Source organism: Macaca mulatta, chromosome 1, assembly GCF_049350105.2.
Source record: "Macaca mulatta isolate MMU2019108-1 chromosome 1, T2T-MMU8v2.0, whole genome shotgun sequence".
Taxonomy (NCBI): domain Eukaryota; kingdom Metazoa; phylum Chordata; class Mammalia; order Primates; family Cercopithecidae; genus Macaca; species Macaca mulatta.
Genome location: NC_133406.1, coordinates 114,148,719 through 114,173,987, shown reverse-complemented (window position 1 = coordinate 114,173,987; position 25,269 = coordinate 114,148,719). Strand labels below are relative to the sequence as shown.

Genomic DNA, 25,269 nt, shown 5'->3' with positions numbered 1-25,269 from the left:
TCTCTTCACTTGACTGCTCTGCCCCTATTCTGGCGTGGATAGATGGCCTCCTTCCTCACTGATCACTACATGATTATGCCAGTCATGTGCTGCTGGTGGTGTCAATCACATCCATTATATCTGGCAACAAGCAGATCATCAGTGACCTTGACAAGAGCATTTTGGGCAAACTGGTGTGACAAAAGCTTGGCTGACGAGGTTTAAAGCAGGATTGGAGACAAGGAGTACCAATAATTTTTTAAAAAAAATAACTTTTGAGGAATGTCATTCTTTAAAAATATAGATAATTGAGTGTTGACTTGAAGTGGTTGTGAGATCTAGGGAGAGAGAAGAGAGAGAGACAGAGACTGATTTTTTTTTTTAAGATGAGCATTATACGTATTTTTTAGATGGAAAATATAATGTTTTATGTGCTGATGAAACAATCCAGTATAGAGAGAAAAGACAATTATGAGGGATGAAGAAGGGAGAATTGCTGATATGATACGCTTGCATAGATGAGAGGGATGGAATCCAGGTCACCAATGGAGGGTTGTCCCCAGATAGGAGCACGTGCGGGTCACACATGTTAGTAAGAGAAACCACAGTAGAAAAGTAGATGAGTAGACAAGACTATATGGATGTTCTCTTATAATTACTTCTATTTTCTCAGTAACATAATGAGTATGCTCATCATTGAAAGGGACAAAAGAGACAGAAATGTTGGAAATTCGAGGAGAGAGACAGAAGGGCAAGAGAGACATGGATTATGCAAGTGCATGATCTTAATGATAGTTCGTGGAGCTTATATGGATAAGAAGAGAAATGAAGACATGAAGAAGATATTGGCCAGAGAAAACATTACGATATCAGTGAATTGTAGTTCCCAGCATATTGAAAAACTTCTCAGAGTGGGATACCAGGGAAAGTAAGTTGGAAATACAGGAGGTTAGGTTTGGGAAAAGGATTATTTGAAACTCATTTTACAGAAGGGTTGTAGTTGTTAATAATGACTGGTCTAGGCTGGTATGACATGGGAGTAGATGAATGTTAGGATGAAAGACAAACCTGTTAGAGGTGCACAGTTCAAAGAATTATGAAGTAAATTATTACAGGAATCATTTTTGTGGATATTAAAATCACCAAAGACCATGACAGAAAGTCTTGGATAGAGCAATAGTGAGCAGAGCATCAGATACTTACCTGGGGATTTGCAATGAAAAGGAGCAGTGGTTGGTGTAACGAATGCCTAGCCCATTCCTTGGCCCAGTGAGTACAAAGGCCTGGGTAAGAAGAAAATAGTCAGACCGTGAGAGGACTATGCAGAACCCAGTTTTCACTTACAGCAAGAAGGTGGAGGTGGCTTTGTGAGAAGAGTTGGTTGATACAGTGCATTTTTTCGATGTACAGCCTTGAGTCTTGAGAGCCTGTGGAGGGTTTGAGGTACTGGCGAAGGATGGAAGATGGAGTCCCACCGGGGACTGTGCAGACCTCTGGGGAAGGGAGGAATGCTGGTGATGGCAGGCAATTTGGGAGTCCTGAGCTTCTGCTGTGACTGAGACAAACAGGCAGAAGGTATGACCAGATAGTGCTGAGTGTCATCAAGGCAGAATGAGGGAGCAGGCTGTGAGTGCTGAGGAGGATCCAGGAGGGTGAGCAGAGTCCTGTCCACTCCCACCCCCACTCCCATTCCTTACCACCTCCATTCCTACTGGCTGTGGCTGGATTGCTTTTAAAAGGTTGCAGTCAAGGGCTGAGGAATCCTAAAATGTTAAGAATAGCATCAAGGATTGTCTCACATTATAGATGTGCAAGTAATACATTACATAGCCTTATATAATATCATATGTCTCATCAAGTCATAGCATATCAAATATTTCTCTATTCAACACTTATATTATCTGTCATAGTTGTTTTTTTAAAATTCTTTTGTCATTAAACACTTTTCAGTCAAGGAATGTGAACAGTTCTTAGACATTTCTGCTGATTGCCTCCAAATCCTTTATAACTATTTTTTTCAAATATTGAGTTTAATCTAATAGAAAAATATGCTGAAATTGTAAAGTAAGCTGTTGAAAACCAAAATAAAGCAAGAAACAAATCCTGACAACTGTCTAATAGCGGTTGCTATGACTGGTGCTCCCCGGGTTGTGGAGTGCACAATCCGGACAGCTCCAAGCAGAGGCCCCAAGGACCATTTGCAAAGTAACTATTATTTTACCAGTACTGCCTAACCAGAAAGAAAAAATACAGAAAAACAGTAGATGCAGAGACTAATTAATAGTAGCAACTATCATCTATATTTCATGAATTGAGTTTTGTATGTTCATCAAAATAACCCAATTTTTCTTAATTAACTAACTGATATAAATTTTAATGTAAAAGATAAATTTAAATAAATAAATGAGCTCTTGTCTGTTTTATGTATAGTGGTCTCAATGTAAGTTTCTATTAGACAAATGGTTGCAGTTGTTAAAGTATATGAAGGCTCGCAGAGACTATTAGAGATTCCATGCTTTGTTAATAGGTGTTCAGTGAAAATAATAATTGCAAGTGATAATTATCTTCACAAATGTTGTAAACTATATAAGTATCATAGTGATAAAGATAACACATACTAATTTTATTCTTAGCATATAATCTGCATTTAAGAAAATAATATGCTTAATCAGAGAAGGCCAGAAAGTCACTGACAAATTATCTCACCTGGGAGCCCATCACCTTTAACTTGGGCATGAATTCGCATACATCATCCTTGCCTTGATGTATATTGTCTAATGGATGGGAAAAACCCATCAATGCAATTTATCTTATTTTTCAATATCAGCATATACTTGAGATGCTATTCAACATTAGTAAATGTGATTAACTTTACTACACAAATGTATTCTGCTTTGGTGTGTTACTAAGAAAATGAATTTGTGAGACCTTGGCATTTTTTTCTCAACCATAATACAAAGGGGCCCTTATCTGTATTTCTCGAACAAAGTTAAAAGTATTATTTCATTATTAAATTTAAAATATGACATATATTGTGTTCAATTAATTTTGGGAAATGTGGTTCTAGAGCAATGTTATTCAAGCCTCTATTAGTAAGCAATGTGTGTACTTTCATTTATTAATGAATTATCTACACATATTACTATATAAATTTTAAGTACAATGTAACAGAAAACAAAAAATAAAAATTTTAAAACTTGGGACAATAATTATAAATACTACTTTGAGTCATGGTGGACACCTTCCCGTGTCATGTATAGTCTTCTTTGGGGGCCAAAGTTGGCTTAAATGAAAACAGAGCAGAATTACCAGAGCTAAACCCTCTGCAGGGCTTGGGGGCCAGCAATCTGGTTTGTATAGTATCAGGTGCTGTTATACGCCAGACCACAAGAGGGCAATAACGGGAAGACCACAGGATCCACGGGGAGATGAGGCCCTCCAATCTACAAACCAGCAGTGTGGCTTGGAACACCTCTCCAAGCCTCATCTTAGACATTTGAAAATGGAAACATCATCAACAAAGTCAAGAGACACTAAGTTGATCTATTTTGAAGGTTAAATAAGGTAATATATTTGAATTTTTTCCTAAATTGTACTGTATAAAATGTTTATTTTCAATAAATTAGAAGACCGATGGATCTCTTGCCTACTAATCTTACTGCCTACCGATTTCTTGGATTTTGTTTCGTGTGTCTATGCTCCCATTTCTTGCTACTTTTTGTTCTCTCTGGCATTTTCTTGACCCTTTTTCTTTCCTCCCTTTCTCTCTGTCCTGAGTTGGCCCTATGTAACTGCTCGCCAACTCTGTACCAGGTCTTCAAGGAGCTTAATATGTTCTATCTCATTTAATCCTCACAACGACTGCATAGGAAAGTACTGTGTCCCTCCTCTTTTTATAGACCAAAAATCTGAAGTTAAGAAATGTGTTCAAAGTTGCAGAGCTGGTAAATTAAAGAACTAAACTTTTAGTCTAAGCTATTCCACTGTAGCAGCAAGTCCAATCAGGAGACAAAAACGATGGAGTAAGTTAGACAGACGGAATTTAAGATAAGAATTAGTAACAGTAATAAAAGAAAGACTAAACTATAAGATATAAGAAAAAGGCTCAAGGAGGGTACCCAAAGAAGGACAAAAGTAGAAGGGGTTCATACCTATTGGGAAAGGTGTGCTTCAGCCACCAGTCAGCAGAGAAGTGCTCTGCTTTAGCTAGATGGGGTGGGTCTGGAGTTAAACCCTCCAAAAAGGGGCAAGCAATAGGTCACCTTCCCAATGCAGGGCAAGGCTGACATCGGGAACCATGTGGCTTGGATATGCAGTGGGAGTTCAGGCTTACCTTCAGAGCACATGGGCAGCAAGGAAACTTGCAAAGGGGGCCACAGCTCTGTGTGGACTGCCCCTGCCCCACCTCCATACAGCTGACCATGGGTAGCTCAGGCCGTGGAGGGGCTTTGGTTTCAGGCTGAGAAGGCTGTGAAAAGGTCATTCTCAAGCCAAGGTTGCAAGGAGGCAGAGGGATCTCATTCTCCGCCTTTGTGGCAGGCACCACCGGACGGCCACACACTGCCCCCACCTGCCCCTTCCAACTGCAGTGTCCCTCCAGCGCCCCCTATGGAGAAAGTTTAGCATTGTTCTCACTTTAATGGAGAAAGGATTCAAGAGATTACATTGTTTATCCCAGAGCACAAATCCAAGGGTGTGTTTGGAGCTGAGAGATAATAAATTGGTAACTGGCACGCTGATTATCTCTCTCTCTCTGTCTCTCTCTCATACACACACACACACACACACACACACTCACTCTCACATACACAGTACCATGGAGACTTTTGGAATTCATATGTAAGATAAATCAACTAAAGAGGAGCCATTGCTCAGGACTTTTGCGGATGGCTCTATTTTCCACCAGGAGGCAGCAAAGCCAAGCCTTCACCCAGACTTTGCAGCAGCGATGTGCAGTCAGGAATTACCTGAAAATTCTTATACTCATCGCCTTGCTGGGTATTCTTATACTGATCACCTTGATCAGGCCTGAGGAGAAAAAAGAGAGGACCACAGTTACCTCCAATAACAGTTCTTTCTAATTGAAGTTGGGATCCAAGATGTAGAGTGCAGTTAGGAAAAGGCAGTGATATTTCAACCTCCTGAAGGCAGAAGCATGACAGAGAGGACCTACTCCCAGATCCCAAAGGAGGACAGTTGAGGGCTTAGTTGAAGCCTGCAGCTTTAATTTTCGTTCCAGTTCACCTGGTGGGACACAGGAGATACTGCTGGTCACCTAGCTACCCTGTTTCAGGTTTTTTACAGACCACAAGAAGCTAATGCAAATTCAGAAATTATTTACAGATTGTTCAGAATATTGAGGACCCGAGATGGCTCTGTACTTGTTCTCATCTTGGTGGCGACTGGCCCCAGAGGTAAAGAACTTACTAGATGGGCCCAGGGTGGCTCAAGAATAGATGCATGACTTAGGGACAGCAATCAGAGCAGGCAAGGAGAGCAGCCAGGAGACTTGCCTGAAAGCAAGCATCTTTGTTTTTCCTTAGATTATTCAGTGACAGTTCTGTAAAATAGCAAAGTTTGCTAGTCAGGTCAGTCTTCATACAATATTGAGAATGTGGCAATTGCCCACATTGAACACAAAGGTGCCTCGGCAGAGACACAATCTCTGATTTTAAATCCTTACCCTGAAGGGTCGGCTCCTGGGAAAACAAGTGTTCCTCAGGCCTAAGGCCCATGGAAAGGGACCGCGACAGATGTGGGAAGCAAGGCAGCACTTCTGGAAGCATCGGAGATGAATCCTATTCACTTCAGTGGGCAAAAGCCAAGCAGATGCAGGGACAACCAGACCATAAATGGAAGGAGGGTCTGAGTCTGACAAAGAGACAGCGTGCACCCCTTTGTTCACTAAAACCTGACCAAGAGAAAGCTCAACTTCAGAGCCTTTCTGCTTTCATTGCCAGAGATAGCTCTAACTCTGCCAGTCTTGCCCTTGCTAATTCAGTTCCTAGAGGTCTGTGGTGGAGAAGTTGTGCAGAGGGTTGTCATTCTATTTCCTGGTTTAGGTGGGTGTCACACAGATGTTTTACTTTGTTTAAATGCATTGGTTGAAATGCATTGGGCTGTATTCTCAATGCATGTATATTACAGTTCAACAAAACCACATTAAAATAATACACATGAATGAATAAATATAAAAATATCCAGGACAATTCTTAAAAATAAAATTAATGTGTAGGAGCTAGTTCTACTAGATTTACAATATATTCTAAAGCTATTATAGTTAAACAGTTTGTTCTGGACCATGAATATACAGACAGATCAATAGAGCATGATAACAAGTTCAGAGCTGGGAAAAAATATGCAGAAGAAGCTAATATATGATAAGCACACCCTCAAATCTGTGAAAAATCATCAATTAATCAATAAATAATGTTGCTACAACTGGGAAGCCATTAATTTAAAGAAAGAGTTCTTAAAGGGTTAAAACATTAAAAGTTAACTCTTAAGAAAATCTGGGAGTATTCCTCTACACTTTCAAAATGGGGATCAGTTTTATAATACAACAAACAAGAACTATAAAATAAAAAATTTTTAAATGTGTTTACATAATTAACATTTTCTATATGGTTGAAATATAATAAAGTCAAAGGTCAAAAAACACAGCGGAAGAAATTTAGTTTCTCATAGCACAAAAATAACTTAATTTCTCCAATATCGTATAAGTGCTACAAATCAGTAATAAAATCATCAAGAATACGGTTAAGTATTAGGTAAGTTATAACATCAGGCAGTTCCCAGAAAATGGATGTTGTAGTTTATTAATGTAATAAAATATAGTTCTGCTTAGTTACTAAGAGAAATTCAAAACTACTTTGCGATCCCGTTTTTAACCTACCAGATGGGCCAAGAACAATTAATTTAAAAATACATCATTTTGATGAATTTATGGGGGAAAATTGCAGTCTTATACATTGTAGGGAGTGAAATAAATCAGTGAAACTCATATGGAAGAAACTGGAAATACTGATCAAATTACAAAAGTAGCCTCTGAGTCAGCAATTGCACTTAAATAAATATATTCTATCTCCTCCTGAGGAATGATGTATAAATAATGTGTTCACTGCAGCATTGTTTGCAAGGGCCAAAATTGGGAACTTCTGTATATACATAGGTTATTATCCAGACTGGGAAACAAAGGGAGAAACTCTTAATGTACTGAAATGGAATGATCTCCAACAGATGCTATTGTAAAAAAAGCAATGAGCAAAACGATGTGGAGTTACTCTTATTTCGTTAAAAGAAGAAAAAATATACATGTTTGTTTGGGGTTTTTGTGCATAAAATATCCCTGAAAGGATATTTCAGAAATTGATCTCTGTTAACTGAAATATCTGAGTCGCATGTGGGGGATTTCACTGTGTATCCTTTGTAACTTCTGATTTTAGGCCCAAGTAAATGTGTAATAATGATCAGTATTAATAATATTAAAGGAGAAGGGCCAGGCACCGTGGTGCATGCCTGTAATCCCAGCACTTTGGAAGGCCTAGGCAGGAGGATCTCCTGAGCTCAGAAGTTCAAGACCAGCCTGGGTAACGTGACAAAACCCCGTCTCTACAAAAGATACAAAAATTAGCCAGGTGTAGTGGCATGCGCCTATAGTCCCAGCTACTTGGGAGACTGAGGTGGAAGGATCACTTGAGCCCAGGAGGTCGAGGCTGCAGTGAGGCAAGATCACACCACTACACTACAGCCTAGGCAACAGGATAAGACCCTGTCTCAAAAAAAAAAAAAGTTAAAAAAAAATCACATTAAAGGAGACCTACAGGAAGCAGAGCCTCAAATGCTAGAACCCAGGAAGACAGCACCATAAAGACTCACTCCATTACTGGAGCTAATTACATCATTACATCAGCAAATTCCTGCAAACCGGCCTCGACTTTTCTCACCATCAATTAACATAGCCCATGCAGCAAAGAAAGATGGTCATAGTCTTCCCCACTTTTGATAACAGAGGCAGAAAAACCTAAGGAGGTAGGAGTGGGGCTGCCACAGGACACATTCTGCTAGTTTGAATGATGCATTGAAAACAGCCTTAGGAAATGGGTTCCCCAATTTGGACAAACAGTTAGAAGTTATTGGCAGACAAACTGATTAGAAAAAAAAGACCAACAATCACCATTCATGCATTCAACTAATATTTTTTGAGTATTTACTATGTGTTAAGAACTGTTCTGTCTGAGAGCCTGAGATATATCAGTAAGCAGCATTTGCCTTTTTGGCAATGACATTCTAATGAGAGAAGACAATACATAAAACTACAATAAATAAAAATTAGCTTATTTTAGTGCTATGAGATACTGGTCTTTATATTATATGTCTATTATATTATATTTGAAAAGTACCACCAGAGGAAAACAAAACAGGACTGTGTAAAGATATCCATGTGAGAATATTAAATAAGCAGTTGGATACGAAAGTCTGAAGTTCTGGAGAGATGTCTGAGCTGTTATTAACAAAGTAGACATCATCATCACTGACATATAGATGGCCTTTATGGTCAGGAGACTGAATGCTCCAACCAAGAAAATAAGTGTTGGTGGAGAAGGAAAGAGAGCCGAGGACTCCAGCAGGAAGTAGTCAGGCAGAAGAACAGGAACACACAGAGTTCCAAGTTAATGTACTAGTTAAATTATTCTTCCATGCGTTTATTGACTAAATGTGGATTTAGTACCTACGATGTTCCATACAGTGTGTTGGAACTAGAACTTAAATGGTGAGCAGAAAGTATACCTATCCTCACCTCCTAGATAGCCTTCATTAGCTTAATTTTAATTAACTAACACGCGTCATGGTTAAAATTCAAATAGTTTATGTGTATGTGATCCTTCTAGGAAAATGTGTATGTGATTCTTCTAGGAAAATGTGTATGTGATTCTTCTAGGAAAATGTATATGTGATTCTTCTAGGAAAATATTATGTATACTAACATATACTAACATATATATTTATCTTATATATATAAGATATATATATCTTTATATATACATTATTTTTTATAAGACAAGGGATACACTAACATTGTTTACTGGATTGTTTTCTTTGATTACATGGTTGGGAGAATTTTTCATAGCATCATCTACAAGCGGACTCTATGCTTTTATTAGCTATATACTATCCTATTACATGATTGTAAAATGAAATCTCATTAACGGAATATGAAAATACTGGTTTCTCAACATATTCATTAATGATTAATGTGATCAAAATTTCATGTTTGTTACTGGACTGTCATGGAAAAGCCAGTGTCTCATTGATCTTCTGGTTTGCATTCCTTTAGTTATGAATAAGCATTTCTTAATAGGTTTGTTGGCCATTTCCACCTCTCTGTCTCTCTCACTCTACCCCTCTCTCCCTCTCTGTACTCTTCCTAGAAATAACTTAATTCTTATAGATTAAGGCTTTGGTCCCAACTACAATGTTAGACACTTGGGGAGATGTGAATGAGAGCAGACATTTTACTGAGAATAAATTTTGGAAATAACTATAAGCATGAAGACCTGAAGAAGGCAAGTGAAAGAGAAGTACTTGAATAGTATATTATAGAATGAAAAGCACAATTCAATTCATATACTTCCCAGGAGTGCTACCCTTTGGCCGAGGTAGTTCTGTCCTGGACTTCACACTTTAAAAGAGTCCTTCTCTGGTTCTCTTCCAGCCATGACCCTGGCCATAGGATAATTTGATATTTCAGTGTATAGGCCCAGAGCTGCTGTCTCCCTCATACCCACTATCCAGGATCCCATAAATCTCTGTCAAATGGCCCTGAGATCATCTTTATGTGTCCATCCTCCTGAAGACTCAAACAACCAACACTGTGCTCACTTCTAGGTCTCAATAACCAAGAGGGGGCAGTTTGAGAGATCCGTGTGTGAAAAGAACATGGATGGTATGGGCTAGGATACTTACACTCATGCACACCCAAGGTCCCTCATGGCACAGGATGAAGCCAGGGAGTAGGAAGAGAACAAGGGGTGAACCACAGGGGTCAGAAGCCTCTGTTTAGGCTCTTGCCTGGTGTCCTACAAGTGTTTATGGCAGGCATGCTTCCCAGGAGAAGAGAATTTCCTAGTCACTGTCCTTAAATGTCCTTAAATGTCCATGCTAGAGGAATAAAGGAAAAGAACAAACATAATGAAATGCTTCTCTCTTCTCACCATGTTAGTCAATTCACTATTGAATTGATTCAGTTTCGGAATCTTTTATGTGCCAATTGCTCAGCCAGACACTGGGAATATCAAAGTGAATAAAATAGGGTCCTTGCCCCTAAGGCATCCCAGTTTCTCCCCTGTTTAAAACCTTTCGGTGCTTCCCATTGTCCTCAGGATAAAGTCCAAACTATTTTCTTTATGGCATAAAGAGTCCTCACCAACACAGCCTTACCTACCTAGGTAGGTGAGTCTCCCCCTTCTCCTTACTCCCCACTCTGCTCCAGCCGCACTGAGCTTTTCCACCAAATAGCTTATACTTTCACATTTCTGGATCTGAAAATGTCTCCCAGACACCCCCTTCCTATTTCCAATTTCCAAGTCTCAGCTTAAATATCACTCCCTCCAGGAAGCATATCTGACCCCCAAACCTGACCCCTGTGCTTATCCTACCATCATTATTATTACATGGTATTATTGGCTATTGACTTGCCTCCATATTGAATTGGTTCTTTGAGAATGGAAACTACATTCCATTGAGCTACACTTCACTTTTTAGGACACAGCCTGGTAGATAGGAGACACTCAATACAGATTTGTGTTTTAGGTCATTGCATGCTTATGGGTTAGCTAGGGAACTTTGTATCTTTCAGGAAAGAAACCGAGAAGAGTCAGACTCTCCAGCAGGCAGAGGGCGCTAGTGAGTGAGCTAGGCATAGAGTCCTGGGGAGAGGATTATGATGTCATAGAGGCTTAGAATCTTGGTATTAGCAGGGGAGGGAACCAATCTGGTTCAGAAGACTTTGGCTTCTGATAGTCATGGACTCACTAGGCTGCTGAGGAAGATCAATAATATCTACTGGAATCAGTCATCAGAAGTCAAGCATGGAAATTGTGAATTGAGAAGTGTGTGGCCAGACCAGGTAACACAGAAACCTTATCTTTTGGGCCCTCTCTGCATGGCTTTTTAATGTGTTCATTCATTATATATTTACTTACTGAGGCCCATGCAATGCCATTCAGTGTGCTGGATGAGAGGATTCCAGGATTCATCCTATATTTCAGGAAAAGGCTCCTGCTTCCATTTAAGAGGAAGCCACTGCATCCTGGCCAACACGGTGAAACCCCATCTCTCCTAAAAATACAAAAAAAAAGTAGTTGGGCATGGTGGCAGGCACCTGTAGTCCCAGATACTCAGGAGGCTGAGGCAGGAGAATAGTGTGAACCCTGGAGGCAGAGCTCATCACAGTGAGTGGAGATCGAGCCACTACACTCCAGCCTGGGCAACAGAGCGAAACTCCATCTCAAAAAAAAAAAAAAAATAGGAAGTCACTGGAGCCTCTGGGGGTGGGGATAGTGAGGATATCTGTGCTCATGGAGCTAACGGACCACAGAAGTCAGACAATTAGGGAAATAATAACCACTATAAAAATGTAATGAGAAGTACAGGGGATCCAAGAAAGCCTATCAGGGAGACAGAGGCTATGGGTTAAGGAAGTTTTCCTTGAGGAGTGATGTGTAAGCAGAGACTTCAGGTTTGAACGATTCAGTGAGCATGTGGGGACAGAGACCCAGGAAGGGTGGTTCAAGCTGGGGAAGAACACATTCAAAAACCCGGAAAGAGGTGAGAAAATTCAGCAGGTGTCTGCTCTGAGCCAGTCTGGTGCCTGAGAGAACAGTGGGTGGACATGAGACTGGGCCGGTGGGCAGACGTCAGACAGAAGGCACCTTGCCAGGGCCCTCCTGGTGGTTTGGGCTCTGTATTAATCCTCACTGAATAGAGCAATAAGAAAAGCTAGGAAGATGGCCCTGGCCCTGGGCCACAGGTGTTTGATGTGATCAGGCAGATTTCCTGAGGCAGGCTATGCAGAGCTTGGTTGGGAAGGAGGGGAAACGGAGCATGGAGAGAATATTTATATATTTATTTATTTTAATTTTTATTTATTTACTTATTGAGATGGAATCTCATTCTGTCTCCCAGGCTGGAGTGCAGTGGTGCAGTCTCGACTCACTGCAACCTCCGCCTGCCAGATTCAAGCGATTCTCTTGCCTCAGCCTCCCAAGTAGCTAGTATTACAGGTGCATGCCACCATGCCGAGCTAATTTTTGTAGTTTTAGTAGAGATGGAGTTTCACCATGTTGGCCAGGCTGATCTCAAACTCCTGACCTCAAGAGATTCACCTGCTTTGGCCTCCCAAAGTGCTGGGACTACAGGTGTGAGCCACTGAGCCTGGCCAAGGAGAGAATCTTAAGAAGAAACTCTTGCAGGAGGCAGAGTGGTCAGGAGGCACATTTATTGTACAGGAGCTAGCGTTCTGAAAGTGGAGGAAATAGATAATATTCACTAGGCAGAAGGAAGACAGTGGAGACAGCATTGGCTCAGAGGGGCAGGACCTGCATCCATGGGGGTGAAGCTGCAGAAGGACTTGATGTTGCCCTCCTTATGCTATAGTCAACAAGACTGGTTTCTAACCTGCTCTCCTTCTCTGATATGGCACAACCTCCATATTCAGGACCTGTTCCCAGGACCTGACTATGGGGGACATGCTTGGAGTGGAGATGTTGGTGGGACTAGTGAGGCAAGCCCCTGGACCCGGGCTCCAGGTGCCCTCTGATGCCTCTGCATCTCTGGTCACCGGAATGAGAATTGCTTCTGTAGAAACAGCTCAGCCTGGACTTGTAAGGATGGACCCTAACAAACTGGACTTCCACGTGGTGATGAGACTCTGCACTTTGGTCAGTTCAGGGCACTGACCTTCAGAATAGAGAAAGGTAAACCGGAGACAAAAGACAGAAATATAGAGACAGGATGAAGACCAGAGAATGATAGAAAGGCAGAGAGAAAAAATAGTAAAAGGCAAAAATAAACACAGAGAGAAACAACAGAAAATAAAAACAGAAGAGGCTCACTCCTTCCTCATCCCTCTCAAAACCTAGTCTTAGGTCTGACCCCTAAGGGAGCAGATTCAAACAACAAGGAGACAGGGACAAATACTGGGCTCCCTGCATACACCCACACACTCAAACTCACCCCTGTACAGCTGCAGGGGCAACCAGGTGTATGCTTGTGTGCGCATGTGGACACACACACTTCCTGTCAAACAGCTATGAACACTACAAAGGTGGTAGAGAACATGGCCCTGTACTCTTTCACCTCTTCCCTGTTTTTATGCTGGTCTGTCTGTGTCTTATTTCCATTTTTGGTGTACCTCTCCATTGCTCACCTCTCTCCTTCCCGTTCCCTCTCAGGCAAGTCAAGGCATTGCAGGGCCTGCATCTGCCACCTCAGCCTCTTTGCAGCTTCCTCTGACCTAGAAGGAGCAACGGGGTGACTTGTCCCCACGCCCATCCTTTAGGAGTCTTGCTCCAGTGTCTTTCTCTTAAATGGAAGCAGGAGCCTTTTCCATGAAAGATAGGATGAATCCTAGAATAAGTGGCAGGGATAGAATTGTGACTAAATTAAAGTCAACATCCTAATCCAAGTCACTCTTCCTTTTTTAGGTGGGAACTGCCCTTGACCCAGTTCAGGCTGCAACCGTATAGCCAGAGACTTAGGATCATGAAGGGTTTAGACCAGGTGGCAGGGCCTTAAGAGATAACTCTTCCTTCTCAATTGTCTCTCACCCTAATGCTATAGTTCAGAATATTCAAACATAGGGGTCCTTATAGGAGGTAGCACTGTGCTCCCCTTCTTGCCAGAGAAAGTCTTGGGCTTTCTCTGTAAGAAGGAGGGCCCTGGCATATGTCCAAGCCTTCTCACGCACATGCCAGGGACCTCCTTCCCACAGAGAAACCCTGAGATGAGGCTCCAGTGGTTCAGAAAGTGAAAGTGAAGAGAGGCCGGCTGGGGCTGCGTCCAACATGTGAGTCTGAAAGTTACTGTTACTAGTGGGTGGAGGTGTCGACCACACCTGGCTCAATGGGACCCAGTTTTTACACTACGAACTGGATTTAGGTGAATCCCCAGATAAAAAAGGGTTGAGTCTAAGAGCATGTCACCCATCATTCAGGACAGCCACAGCCCTGGGTCTTCTATAAGTCACAGGGGTGATTCAGATAGCAAAGTAGGTCATCTGACAGGCATCCGTTAGCAACCACCTGACTGGAGAATCATGCACACCTTCAGGAAAGGATGATATAGATTTTTGTCCTACTGGGGTGGATTAGTCCTTCTCCACACTGCTCTAAAGATACTACCCAAGACTGGATCATTTATAAAGGAAAGAAGTTTAATCGACTCACAGTTCCACATGTCTGAGGAGGCCTCAGGAAACTTACAATCATGGCAGAAGGCAAAGGGGAAGGACCTTCTTCACTTGGTGGTGGGAGACAGAAGTAAGAGCAGGGGAAATGTCAGAACTTATAAAACCATCAGATCTTGTGAGAACTCACTATCATGAGAACAGCATGGGGGAAACTGCCACAGTGGTTCAATCACCTCCCTCCCTCAACATGTGGGGATTATAGGTCCCTCGCTCCACATGTCGGGATTACAATTCAAGATGAGATTTGGGCAGGGACACAGACCCAAACCATATCATTATCATGGGGTAACCCCCAGAAATAATTCATTTTTCTATTTTAATTTATTTTATTTTATTTTATTTCATTTCATTTCATTTTTTGAGATGGAGCTTCACTTTTGTTGCCAAGGTTGGAGTGCAATGGCACGATCTCGGCTCACTGTAACCTCCGCCTCCTGGGTTGAAGTGATTCTCCTGCCTCAGCCTCCCGCGTAGCTGGGATTACACGCACCTGCCACGACGCCCAGCTAGTTTTTGTATTTTTCGTAGAGATGGGGTTTCACCAAGTTGGCCAGGCTGGTCTCGAACTCCTGACCTCAGGTGATCCACCCGCCTTGGCCTCCCAAAGTGCTAGGATTACAGGCATGAGCCACCATGCCCAGTCCTCCCCCGGAAAGACTTTAGTGTCAGGAGAGATTTGTAGCTACTGTTCCCAGGAGTCCCTCTATCTACAGAACACAAAAGAAGAGGACAAGACAAGAGATGTGGCTTTCTAAACATCAGGGAGAGGGTTTGAGCAGGACTTGGGGGAAGTATCTTGACAGCAGGTACGGATCAGATGGAGGGCAAGTAGGGAGTGTCCAGCAGGAGAGAGACGGCTAGGACGGAGGCTGGCCCCTGCTAGGAGCTATTCACACTGGCTCTAACTGTTAAGACTCATGAGAAAGTTCAAGTAATATCAATTTGATCCAACTAAACAGCCATCATCACAAACCTCAAGTTCTCCTCACCATGTACTTATGATTATGCATGGACACATGCCTACATGCATTCACGTGTGTGCACACAAACACACAAACACACACACACACACACACACATTCTCACAGAGATATGGGCAAGTGTGTGCTTAGTGGAAGCCCACAGCAGTAACTGGTTCAGTTTAAAAAACTAGTTTGGGGCCCGGTGCAGTGGCTCACGCCTGTAATCCCAGCACTTTGGGAGTCTGAGGTGGTCGGATCACCTGAAGTCAGGAGTTTGAGACCAGCCTGGCTAACACGGACAAATCCCATCTCTACTAAAAATACAAAAATTTGCTGGGCATGATGGCCGGTGCCTGTAATCCCCGGTACTCCAGAGGCTGAGGCAGGAGAATCACTTGAACCCGGGAGGCAGAGGTTGCAGTGAGCCAAGATCTCGCCCTTGCACTCCAGCCTGGGCGACAAGAGTGAAGCTCCATGTCCAGTAATGGTACTTCCCTCCAAAGAAAAAAGAAAGAAAGAAAAAAAAATTAGTTTGGACAAGAGGCTTTTCTCACAATCCCGAGGATGCCAGAGGCCAGAAGGTGGTTGCAACTTCACTTCAGCAATTGTCAATCCAAATCCCACACCCATCCCCCACACCGGTGACAGGGCTCTGACAGGCCTGGTGCCTCACCCACATGGGTTTGTGGCTTTGTGAGCTGAGTCCCCAGAGGGGGTATAGGCTCATTTCCCATGCTTCCACATTTCCCTGAGGAGGCTAGATAACAACCTGCTCACTGCCTACTGTTTCCTGGCCACTTCTAGACCCTCTATTCTGCTCTGGGGCCACAACAGTGGTGTTCATCCTCTCATCATGTGCCATTGGAGGGACAAGGCAGAAACCACATAGGGGCTTCCCCAGGGGCTGCATACTGGGGCCAAGGCCCAGGGACCTTCTTGGGAGAACTTGGATTTCCTGGGTGGAGGAAGGTAGATAGATAGAAGTAAAGCAAGAGTTGTTTGGATTTTCTCTATACCTAGAAGAATGAGGAAATTACAAAACTGCTGAATGGTTGAGTTTGAGGATCCCTATAAGGTCCAGTTCCCCCTTCCTCATCCCCACCACTGCCCCTTTATAGAGGAAGAGATACAAGCCCAGAGAGATGAAGAGAACTGCCCAAGCCCTGAGGCTTGGGAGTTGCAGAACCAGCCCTAGAACTCAGGTCCTGCCATGCCAAAAGCACTGTACTTTTCATTTCATCTTGCTGTAACCACCACAGCGCTCTGTGCATGGGACAAGATGATGCGTTCGGGAAGGGTGTAACAGTTGGTCACTCTAAGTACAAGAGTTCCATTGCACCTGGGTCCCTGGATGCCACATTAGAGACAAGAACAAGCACATGCTCTGGAGTGGGATAGAGCTTGGCTTGAATCCACTTACAAGCAACTGAGGTGGATCTTTGAACTTCAGTGGTCCTCGTATGATGTGAAGTGGACTAAAAATGTCTACTTGAGGCAGGTAGCGGTCATTACATTAGCTGATGTTTGTGAAGGGCCCGACACTTGACCCAGGATCTGGCAACGGAGGGTCACACTGTTTGCTCATTAGCTAAGAGACCTTAGGCACATTGCTTACATATTCTGGTCTTTTGATTCTTTATCTGGCAAATGACTACCTAGTAAGGAACAAACATGCTGGCATATGCAAAGGTAGAATTACAGGGCTGGCTGGCCCCTCTGAGGTATCCAGCTCTGCTTTCTCAACCCCGGTCTGAGTCATTATCCTGAAGATGGATGTATTTGGGTATTAAGAAAGGAGGAAATGAAAGCAGGCACCCAGATTTCCTTCTGATGAGAATATTCTTTTCTTTTTCTAGTACCTCCAAGTGTCCAGAAGATGTGTGACCAGCCAAAACACAGTCAATGCTGCCCAGCAAAAGACAATCAATGCTGCCCGTCAAAACAGAACCAGTGCAGCCAGCCAAAAGGCAATCAATGCTGCCCACCAAAACAGAACCAGTGCTGCCAGCCAAAAGGCAATCAATGCTGCCCGCCAAAACACAATCACTGCTGCCAGCCAAAACCCCCTTGCTGCATTAAGGCCAGGTGCTGTAGTTTGGAGACCAAGCCCGAATGCTCACCGCTTAATGTGGAGTCTGAGCCCAACTCACCACAAACGCAGGACAAGGGCTCTCAAACCCAGCAGCAGCCCTATAGCCCACAAAATAAGTCCAGTCCAAGCAAATGGGAGCAGAAGTCAAACAAATAGATTGTCCCTGGGGCCTTGCCTTTCACTTTGTAGGGTGGGGTATTACTGAGAGTCAGGCTAGACCTATGTTTAGAGAAGCAGTTTTCACAGTGACTACCATTTCCACCCAACGAGAGGCTTCTATTTCCCATCATAGCTCCCTACCCTAGGGAGGCCTCCATCTGGAAATGGGAGGATGAAGAAGCTGGAATCATCTTTCCTAGTGATCCTGACATTTAGACAGCACAGAAATAAAAGAGCAATAAAAAGAACATTGCCTCCCTTTGTTCCTTTACTTACCTGTGAAACCATCTCACCAGCCTGGCCTAGAGCCCAAGAAAATATTATGGGCATGTCCTGGAGGTCCAAGGAGCAAGAACTAGCATCCTGAAGAACAAAGCCTCTGCTGAGCTGGAGCTTAGTTGATTGACTCATCTTGCTTTTAAAATGAAAGTCCTGCATTCCAGGAACCCCTTCAGTCCTTATTAAAAAAAAAAAATTATTGGTCCCCCAAAGTTCAAGAACCCTAATTCCCCTGGGTCCTGGGTACCACATTGTACTCCAGACCAAGCAAAAATACGTAAATCCCTTGGAGTGATTCTACCCCCCATCCAGAGATTTTAGATGGAGGTAGAGTACCCAGGACTCAGCAATGCACAGTGACTGGCGGCAAAGAGCGAAATCTTCCAGCATCAGCACTGGCTCTTCGGTCAGAGAGTAGCAATCCCAAAGCAAGTGGTTCAGTGTCTCTGAGGCTCTATTTCCTCATGTGTAACATGAAGATAATGGTACTTCCCTCAAAGATTTTTTTTATGAGAATTAAAAGGGATAATTTATTTAAAGTGCCTGACATAGGGTCTGACACCGAGTGGCTATTCAGTGTGCGTAGTTCTCAAACTCCTCTCAGCCACAAGGCCCTATTTCCCTCTAAAGAAGCTATCATCCTCCAATAATTTGTCCCCAAGCACACCCCCACTAGTCCAGGTAGACAAGTAGAAATAGATAAATCAGGCTCATTAAGCATACTTGTAAACTTCCATTTTTACTGCTTTTTGATGTGTAATTAACATATCACTTTTAAAATTTTTTGAGTGCACTTCTGTACTCTCTCTCTCACGCTTCTCCCTGTCCACCAATCCCCAGAAAACTACTGGTCTACTTTTGTCCCTTCAAATTAGTGTTTTCAAGAATTTTATGTAAGTGGAATCACACAGTAGGTATTTTTTTTTATGCTGACAATTCATTCTTTCAAAGCAGGTCTTCCCTATCTGCTAAACACTGCATATATGAAGTAGCTCAAAACAGCAGTTTCTATTTTGACACCATCTAAGGTCTATAAAAGTCATCTTCAATTACTTGGAATTTCAAAATACAGATTCCCTAGTAACAATGCACCGGTAGCACACAAAATACTCCTGCACTTTGTTTAGTTTGTGGGAGAAAATTTTTTAAATTGGAACAATTTCGTAGTCCTACAAAGGTTATGTTGGAACTAGTTTATTTTTCCTTATAGGAGGGCGGGCAGCCATCTCTCCAAAGTTTTTGTAAATGCTAAGGTTCAGATTTCAAAATAAAAACAGGTTTTCATGAAACATCTAAAATGGGCCACTCTATTTCTATTCTGGGTCGTGGCAACTCTGAATTATTTTGTATTCCCACACTGCAAAGGACAAAACCCCATTCCTTGCATGTAAACTTTCAGAAGTGGGGCAGCACAATTTAGGAGTTTCTTGAAGTAGCTAGAGACCTGCAAGGTCAGATCATTCCAAGAATCTGGCCAGATGGGAGAAATCTTGAGATTCTCAGCACTGGGCTCCTGAAGACTTCCATGTGTCACATCTAGCTGGTCCTGGGGGATTTGTGGTTGCTGCAGTAGTTGGAGGGTTGCTACTCTTCGCAGCCCAGGTGATGGGTGCCCTGCTCTCCATCCTGGGAGCCTCCTCTGGCTGTCATGCTCCAGGGACTACTGGGATTCCAAGGTGAGACCTCCACCCTCCCATGGTGCCAGCCTCCAATTTGGCATCGCCCCCCAACTCATCGGTGGAAGTCAGTGAGAGTCCTGCTACACTGGGCCTCACCACATACCCAGGCCCAATGCAGCTGGGCAAGATCTTGGCAGAGCTGGGCCTTGGGATCTGCACCCTGTGCAAGGACAGCAGAGATGAGCTGGCTCACCTGCCTTTCCCTTTCTGGGGTCTGGGGAAGCCAGCGGTAATTACCCAACCCTCTGTGAAAGGCGAGACTGTGGGTCTGCGGGAATGGTGGGAAGACCCTGCCCAGCCTGGAGACTCCAACCTTCACCCCCGCTCTTTGCCCCACCCCAGTCCCACTCTCTGTCCTCTTCCTGAGTCTCCAGGCAGCTCTCTGGGTTGACCAACCCCTGCGGGGTGCTCTGGCAGCAAGTCAAGTCCCTCTTCTGCCACTTCCCAGGCCAAACCACTGTGCGTTCTTTTATACCTGGCCCCTTTCTCCCAGCTAAATTAGATTGAGATTCAAACATGTTTTTGCATGTATCCACAGTTCATTCTTTTTCATTGCTGAGTAGCAAATACCCTCATTATTGTGAATATGTCACTTTTGTTTATCAATCCTTTGATGGGCATTTGGGTTGTTTCCAATTTGAGGCTATTACAAATAAAACTGCTATGAACATTCATGCACAAATCTTTGTATGAACATATGCTTTCATTTCACTTTAGTAAAGACCTCAGAGGAAAATGACTGTTTTATATAATAGGTATATGTTTTACTTCTTAAGAACCTGCCCTACTGTTTCCCAAAATGGTTCTGCCATTTTACATTCCCATGAGAAGTGTATGGCAGTTCCAGTTGTTGCACAGCCCTGCCAATTATTTGTATGCTCACTTTTTCTATTTCTAGAGTTCCAGACATTTTAATAAATACGCAGTGTTGCTTCATTGTGGCTTTAATTTGCATTTTCTTAATGGCTAATGACATGGAGCATCTCTCCTTGAGCTCTTCTGCCTTTGTATATCTTCTTCGGTGAATTATCTGTCCAAATATTTCCTCCATTTTTTTTTTACTATTTGGAGCTATTTGGATTCTTATCACTGGATTTTAAGGGGATGTGTGTATACATATGTATGTGTGTGTATGTATGTGTATATCTATATACACGTATGTATGTGTGTAGGTACACATGTATGTATGTGTATATATATGTGTGTATGTGTGCATATACGTATACATGTATATTCTTGATACAAGTGTCTTGTCAAATAAATTATTTAACATATTTTCTCTGGACTGTGGCCTATCATTTTATTCTCTTAAAATTTTTTTTTCAAATAGCAGAAGTTCTTAATTTTGATAAAGTCCAGTTAGTTGCTTTTTTATGGGTTGTGTTTATTGTGTCACACCTAAGACATCTTTGTCTGACTCTAGGACACAAGGATTTTCTCCTATATTTTCTCCTAGAAGTTAATTTTTGTTCAGGCATACCTTGAAAATATTGCTGGTTCAGTTCCAGACTGCCACAATAAAGCGAGTTACACATTTTTTAAATTTCCCCGTGCACATAAAAGTTATGTTTACACTATACTACAGCTTATTAAATGTGCCATAATATTATGTCAAAAAAAGTACATACCTGAGTTAAAAATACTTTATTGCTAAAAAATGATAATCATCGGAGCCTTCAGCAAGTGGTAATCTTTTTGATGGTGGAGGATCTTGCCTTGATGTTGACAGCTGCTGACTAGAGTGGCTGGTACAGCTCCTTTTATTTTTTAAGACAGAATCTTGCTCTGTCACCCAGACTAGAGTGCAGTGCTATGATCTTGGCTCACTGCAACCTCTGCCTCCTAGGTTCAAGCAATTCTCAAGGTACAGTTTCTTGAGATAAGACAACCATCAAGCTTGCTGCATCAATTGACTCTTCCTTTCATTGAAAATTTATCTTTAGCATGTGATGCTGTTTGATAGCATTTTACCCACAGTAGAACTTGTTTCAGAATTTGAGTCAATCATCTAAAAACCTGTCCCTCCTCTATCAACTAAGCTTATGGAATATTCTAAATTCTGTGTTGTCATTGCAACAATGTTCACAGCATCTTCACCAGGAGTAGATTCCATCTTGAGAATCAATTTTTTTGCTCATCCATAAGAAACAACAATTCATCTGCTCAAGTTTTATCATGTGATTGCAGCAATTCAGTCACATCTTCGAACTCCACTTATAATTCTAATGTTCTTGCTATTTCTAACACACCTGTGGTTATTTCCACCACTGAAGTCTTGAATCCATCCAAAGTCATCCATGAAGGTTAGAGTCAACTTCTTCCAGACTTCCGTTAGTGTGGATATTTTTACCTCCTCCCATGAATCACAAATATTCTTAATGGCATCTAGAATGGTGAATTCTTCCCAGAGAGTTTCAGTTTACTTTGTCCAAGTCCATCAGAGGAATCACTACCTAAAGCATCTATGGCAGCTATATCCTTACAAAATGTATTTCTTAAATAATAAGACTTGAAGGTTGAAATTACTTCTTGATCTGTGGGCTGTAGAATCGACATTGTGTTAGCAGGCATGAAAACATCAATCTCCTTTATATCTCTATCAGAGCTCTTGGATGACTAGGTACATTTGTCAATAAGCAGTAATATTTTGGAAGGAATCTTTTGTTCTGAGCAGTAGGTCTCAACAGTGGGCTTAAAATATTCAGTAAACCATGCTATAAACAGATTTTCTGTCAACCAGACTTTGTTGCTTTATTTATAAAGCACAGGAATAATAGATTTAGTATAATTATTAAGGGCTTTAGGATTTTGGGAATGATAAATGAGGATTGACCTCAAAGTCATCAGGAGTATTAACCCGTAACCAGAGGGTCAGTCTGTTCTTTGAAACTTTGAAGCCAGGCATTGACTTCTCCTCCCTAGCTGTGAAGTCCTAGATAGTATCTTCTTCCAATAGAAGGTTGTTTCATCTACACTGAAAATCAGTTGTTTAGAGTAGCCACCTTCATGGACTATCTTAGCTAGATCTTCCAGATAACTTGCAGATAACTGCAGCTTCTACATCAGCACTTGCTGCTTCCCCTTGCATTTTTATGTTATGGAGCAGACTTCTTTCCTAAACATCATGAACTAACATCTGCCAGTTTCAACCTTTTCTTCTGCAGCTTCCTCACCTTTTTCAGCCTTCACAGAATTAAAGGGAGAGTTAATTCTATGGATTGCTGTGGATTAGGCTTCAGCTTAAGGGAATTATGTGGCTGCTTAGATTTATCCAGACCACTAAAACTTTCTTCGTATCAGCAATAAGGCTGCTTTGCTTTCTTATCATTCATGTGTTCACCGGAGTAGCAGTTTCAATTTCCCTCAAGAACTTTTATTTTGCATTCACAACTTGATTGTTCAGCATGAGTCCTATCATTTGGCCTATCTCAACTTTTGACATGTCTTCCTTACTAAGCTTAATCATTTTTAGCTTTGAATTTAAAGTAAGAGATATGTGACTCTTCCTTTTACTTGAATACTTAGAGGCCACTGTGGAGTTATTCATTGGCCTTATTTTAATAGTGTTGCTTCTCAGAGACTACGAAGGCCCAATGAGAGGAAGAGAAATGGGGGAATGGCTGGTTGTTCTAGTAGTAAGAACACACAAAATATTTATCAATTAAATTTGTTATCATCTATGGGCACAGTTCATGGTGCCCCAAAACAACTGCAATAGTAACATCAAAGATCAATGGTCACAGATCACCATAACAAATATAATAATAATTTTAAATTTTGAAATATTGCAAGAATCACCAATATTTGACAGAGAGACATGAAATGAACACTCGCTGTTGGAAAAATGCTGCCAATAGAATTACTGGACACAGGGTTGCCATATAACTTCAAACTGTAAAAAATCACAATATCTGAAAAGTGCAATAAAATGGGGTATGCTTCTTTATGGTGGAAGGTATGAATTCTTTTTTTTTTTTTTGCTTTTGTTTTTTTTTTTTTTTTTGCGGGGGGAGAGGCAGAGGGAAGCATAGGGATGTCCCACTGTACTATCACTATTTATTAGAGACTGTCCTTTCTGTAGCCTTTGCATCTTTGTCAAAAATCACCATGTCATATTTGTTTAACTCTTTTACATTGATCTATTTTTCTGTCTTGACACTAATGTCTTATTTACTGTAGCCTTATGCTAAGTGTTGAAGTCAGGTAATATAGTCCTCTAATTTAGTTGTTTATCAAAGTTGTTTTAGCTATTCTAGGTTCTTTGCACTTTCATATTAATTTTAGACTAAACTTGTCAATTTCTAAAAATCAATACTGGGATTTTGACTGGGATTTTTTAAATCTGTAGATTAAATTTTGAGGGAGGAAATGAACATCTTAACCATATTGAGTATTTTGATTCATGAACATGGATTATCTCTCCATTTATTTATGTCTTCTTTAATTTTTAAAAGTTTTATAGTTTTTGGTGAACAATTTGCATGCATTTTGTCATATTTCCCCTAAAATTTGCAAGCATTTTGTAATATGTGTTTGATATACTTTGATTGTATTATAAATGATATTTTTATTTTGGTTTCTGATTATTCAGTTAATAGACAGAAATGCAATTCTTTTTATATATTAAACTTGTGTATAGCTTTTCTTTCTTTTTTTCTTTCTTTTTTTCTGAAATGGCGTCTCACTCTGTCACCCAGGATGGAGTGCAGTGGCACAATCTGGGCTCACCACAACCTCCACCTCCCAAACTCAAGCTATTCTCCCACCTCAGCCTCCCGAATAGCTGGGATTACAGGCGCGTGCCACCATGCCAGCTCATTTTTGTATTTTTAGTAGAGACATCATGTCACCATGTTGGCCAACCTGGTCTTGGACTCTTGACCTCAGGTGATCCGCCCGCCTTGGCCTCCCAAAGTGCTGGAATTATAGGCATAAGCCACTGTGCCCGGCCTGTGTACTGCTTTTTGGTTTTTACAGCTTTCACGTAAATGCCATAAGATTTTCTGTACAAATGATCATGCCTTCTAAGCACAGATTTGACTTCTTTCTTTCCGACGTATTTTATCATTCTGTTTTGCCACTTGAAGATGTCCCTTCTTTTTCTACTTTGTTGAGAGTTTATAACAGAAGTGAATGTTGGATTTTGAAAACTGCTAGTTCTATATCTATTGAGATGATCATATGGTTGTGTTTTTTTTTTATTTTTAGTCTGCTAATGTGGTGAATTACATTGATTGATTTTTGAATGTTAAAAGAACCTTGCATACCGGAGATAAGCCCTCTTTGATCACATTGTATTATCTTTTTTATATTCTTGGATTTGGTTTGCTAAAATTTTGCTAAGAAGCTTTGGCTGTATGTTAATAAGGGATATTGCACTTGTTGGTAGTTTTCTTTTTTGTAATATTTTTGTCTGATATTGGTATCAAAATAATGCTGTCCTTAGGAAATAAAAAGTGTTCTCTTCAATTTTCTGGAGCAGTTTGTGGAGAATTGGTGTGATTTCTTCCTTAGACATTTGATGGAACCCTGATGTCATTATCTGTGTCTGGAGGTTTCTGTGTGGGAAGGTTTTTAACAGAAAATACAATTTCTTTAATTGATTTTAGTTTTTCAAATTATCTACTTACTTTTAAGTGAATTTTACCA

At 41.5% G+C, this 25,269-nt stretch overlaps 1 protein-coding gene across 1 annotated transcript; it reads left to right on the top strand.

The window, feature by feature from the left end:
• The first annotated feature begins 10,979 nt into the window (after positions 1-10,979).
• Positions 10,980-17,910, top strand: SMCP (sperm mitochondria associated cysteine rich protein). The gene is given in 2 exon segments (NM_001139460.1): positions 10,980-11,107; positions 17,268-17,910. A coding segment is annotated over 1 exon segment (372 nt). The 5' UTR covers positions 10,980-11,107; positions 17,268-17,287; the 3' UTR covers positions 17,660-17,910.
• Positions 17,911-25,269: the final 7,359 nt, after the last annotated feature.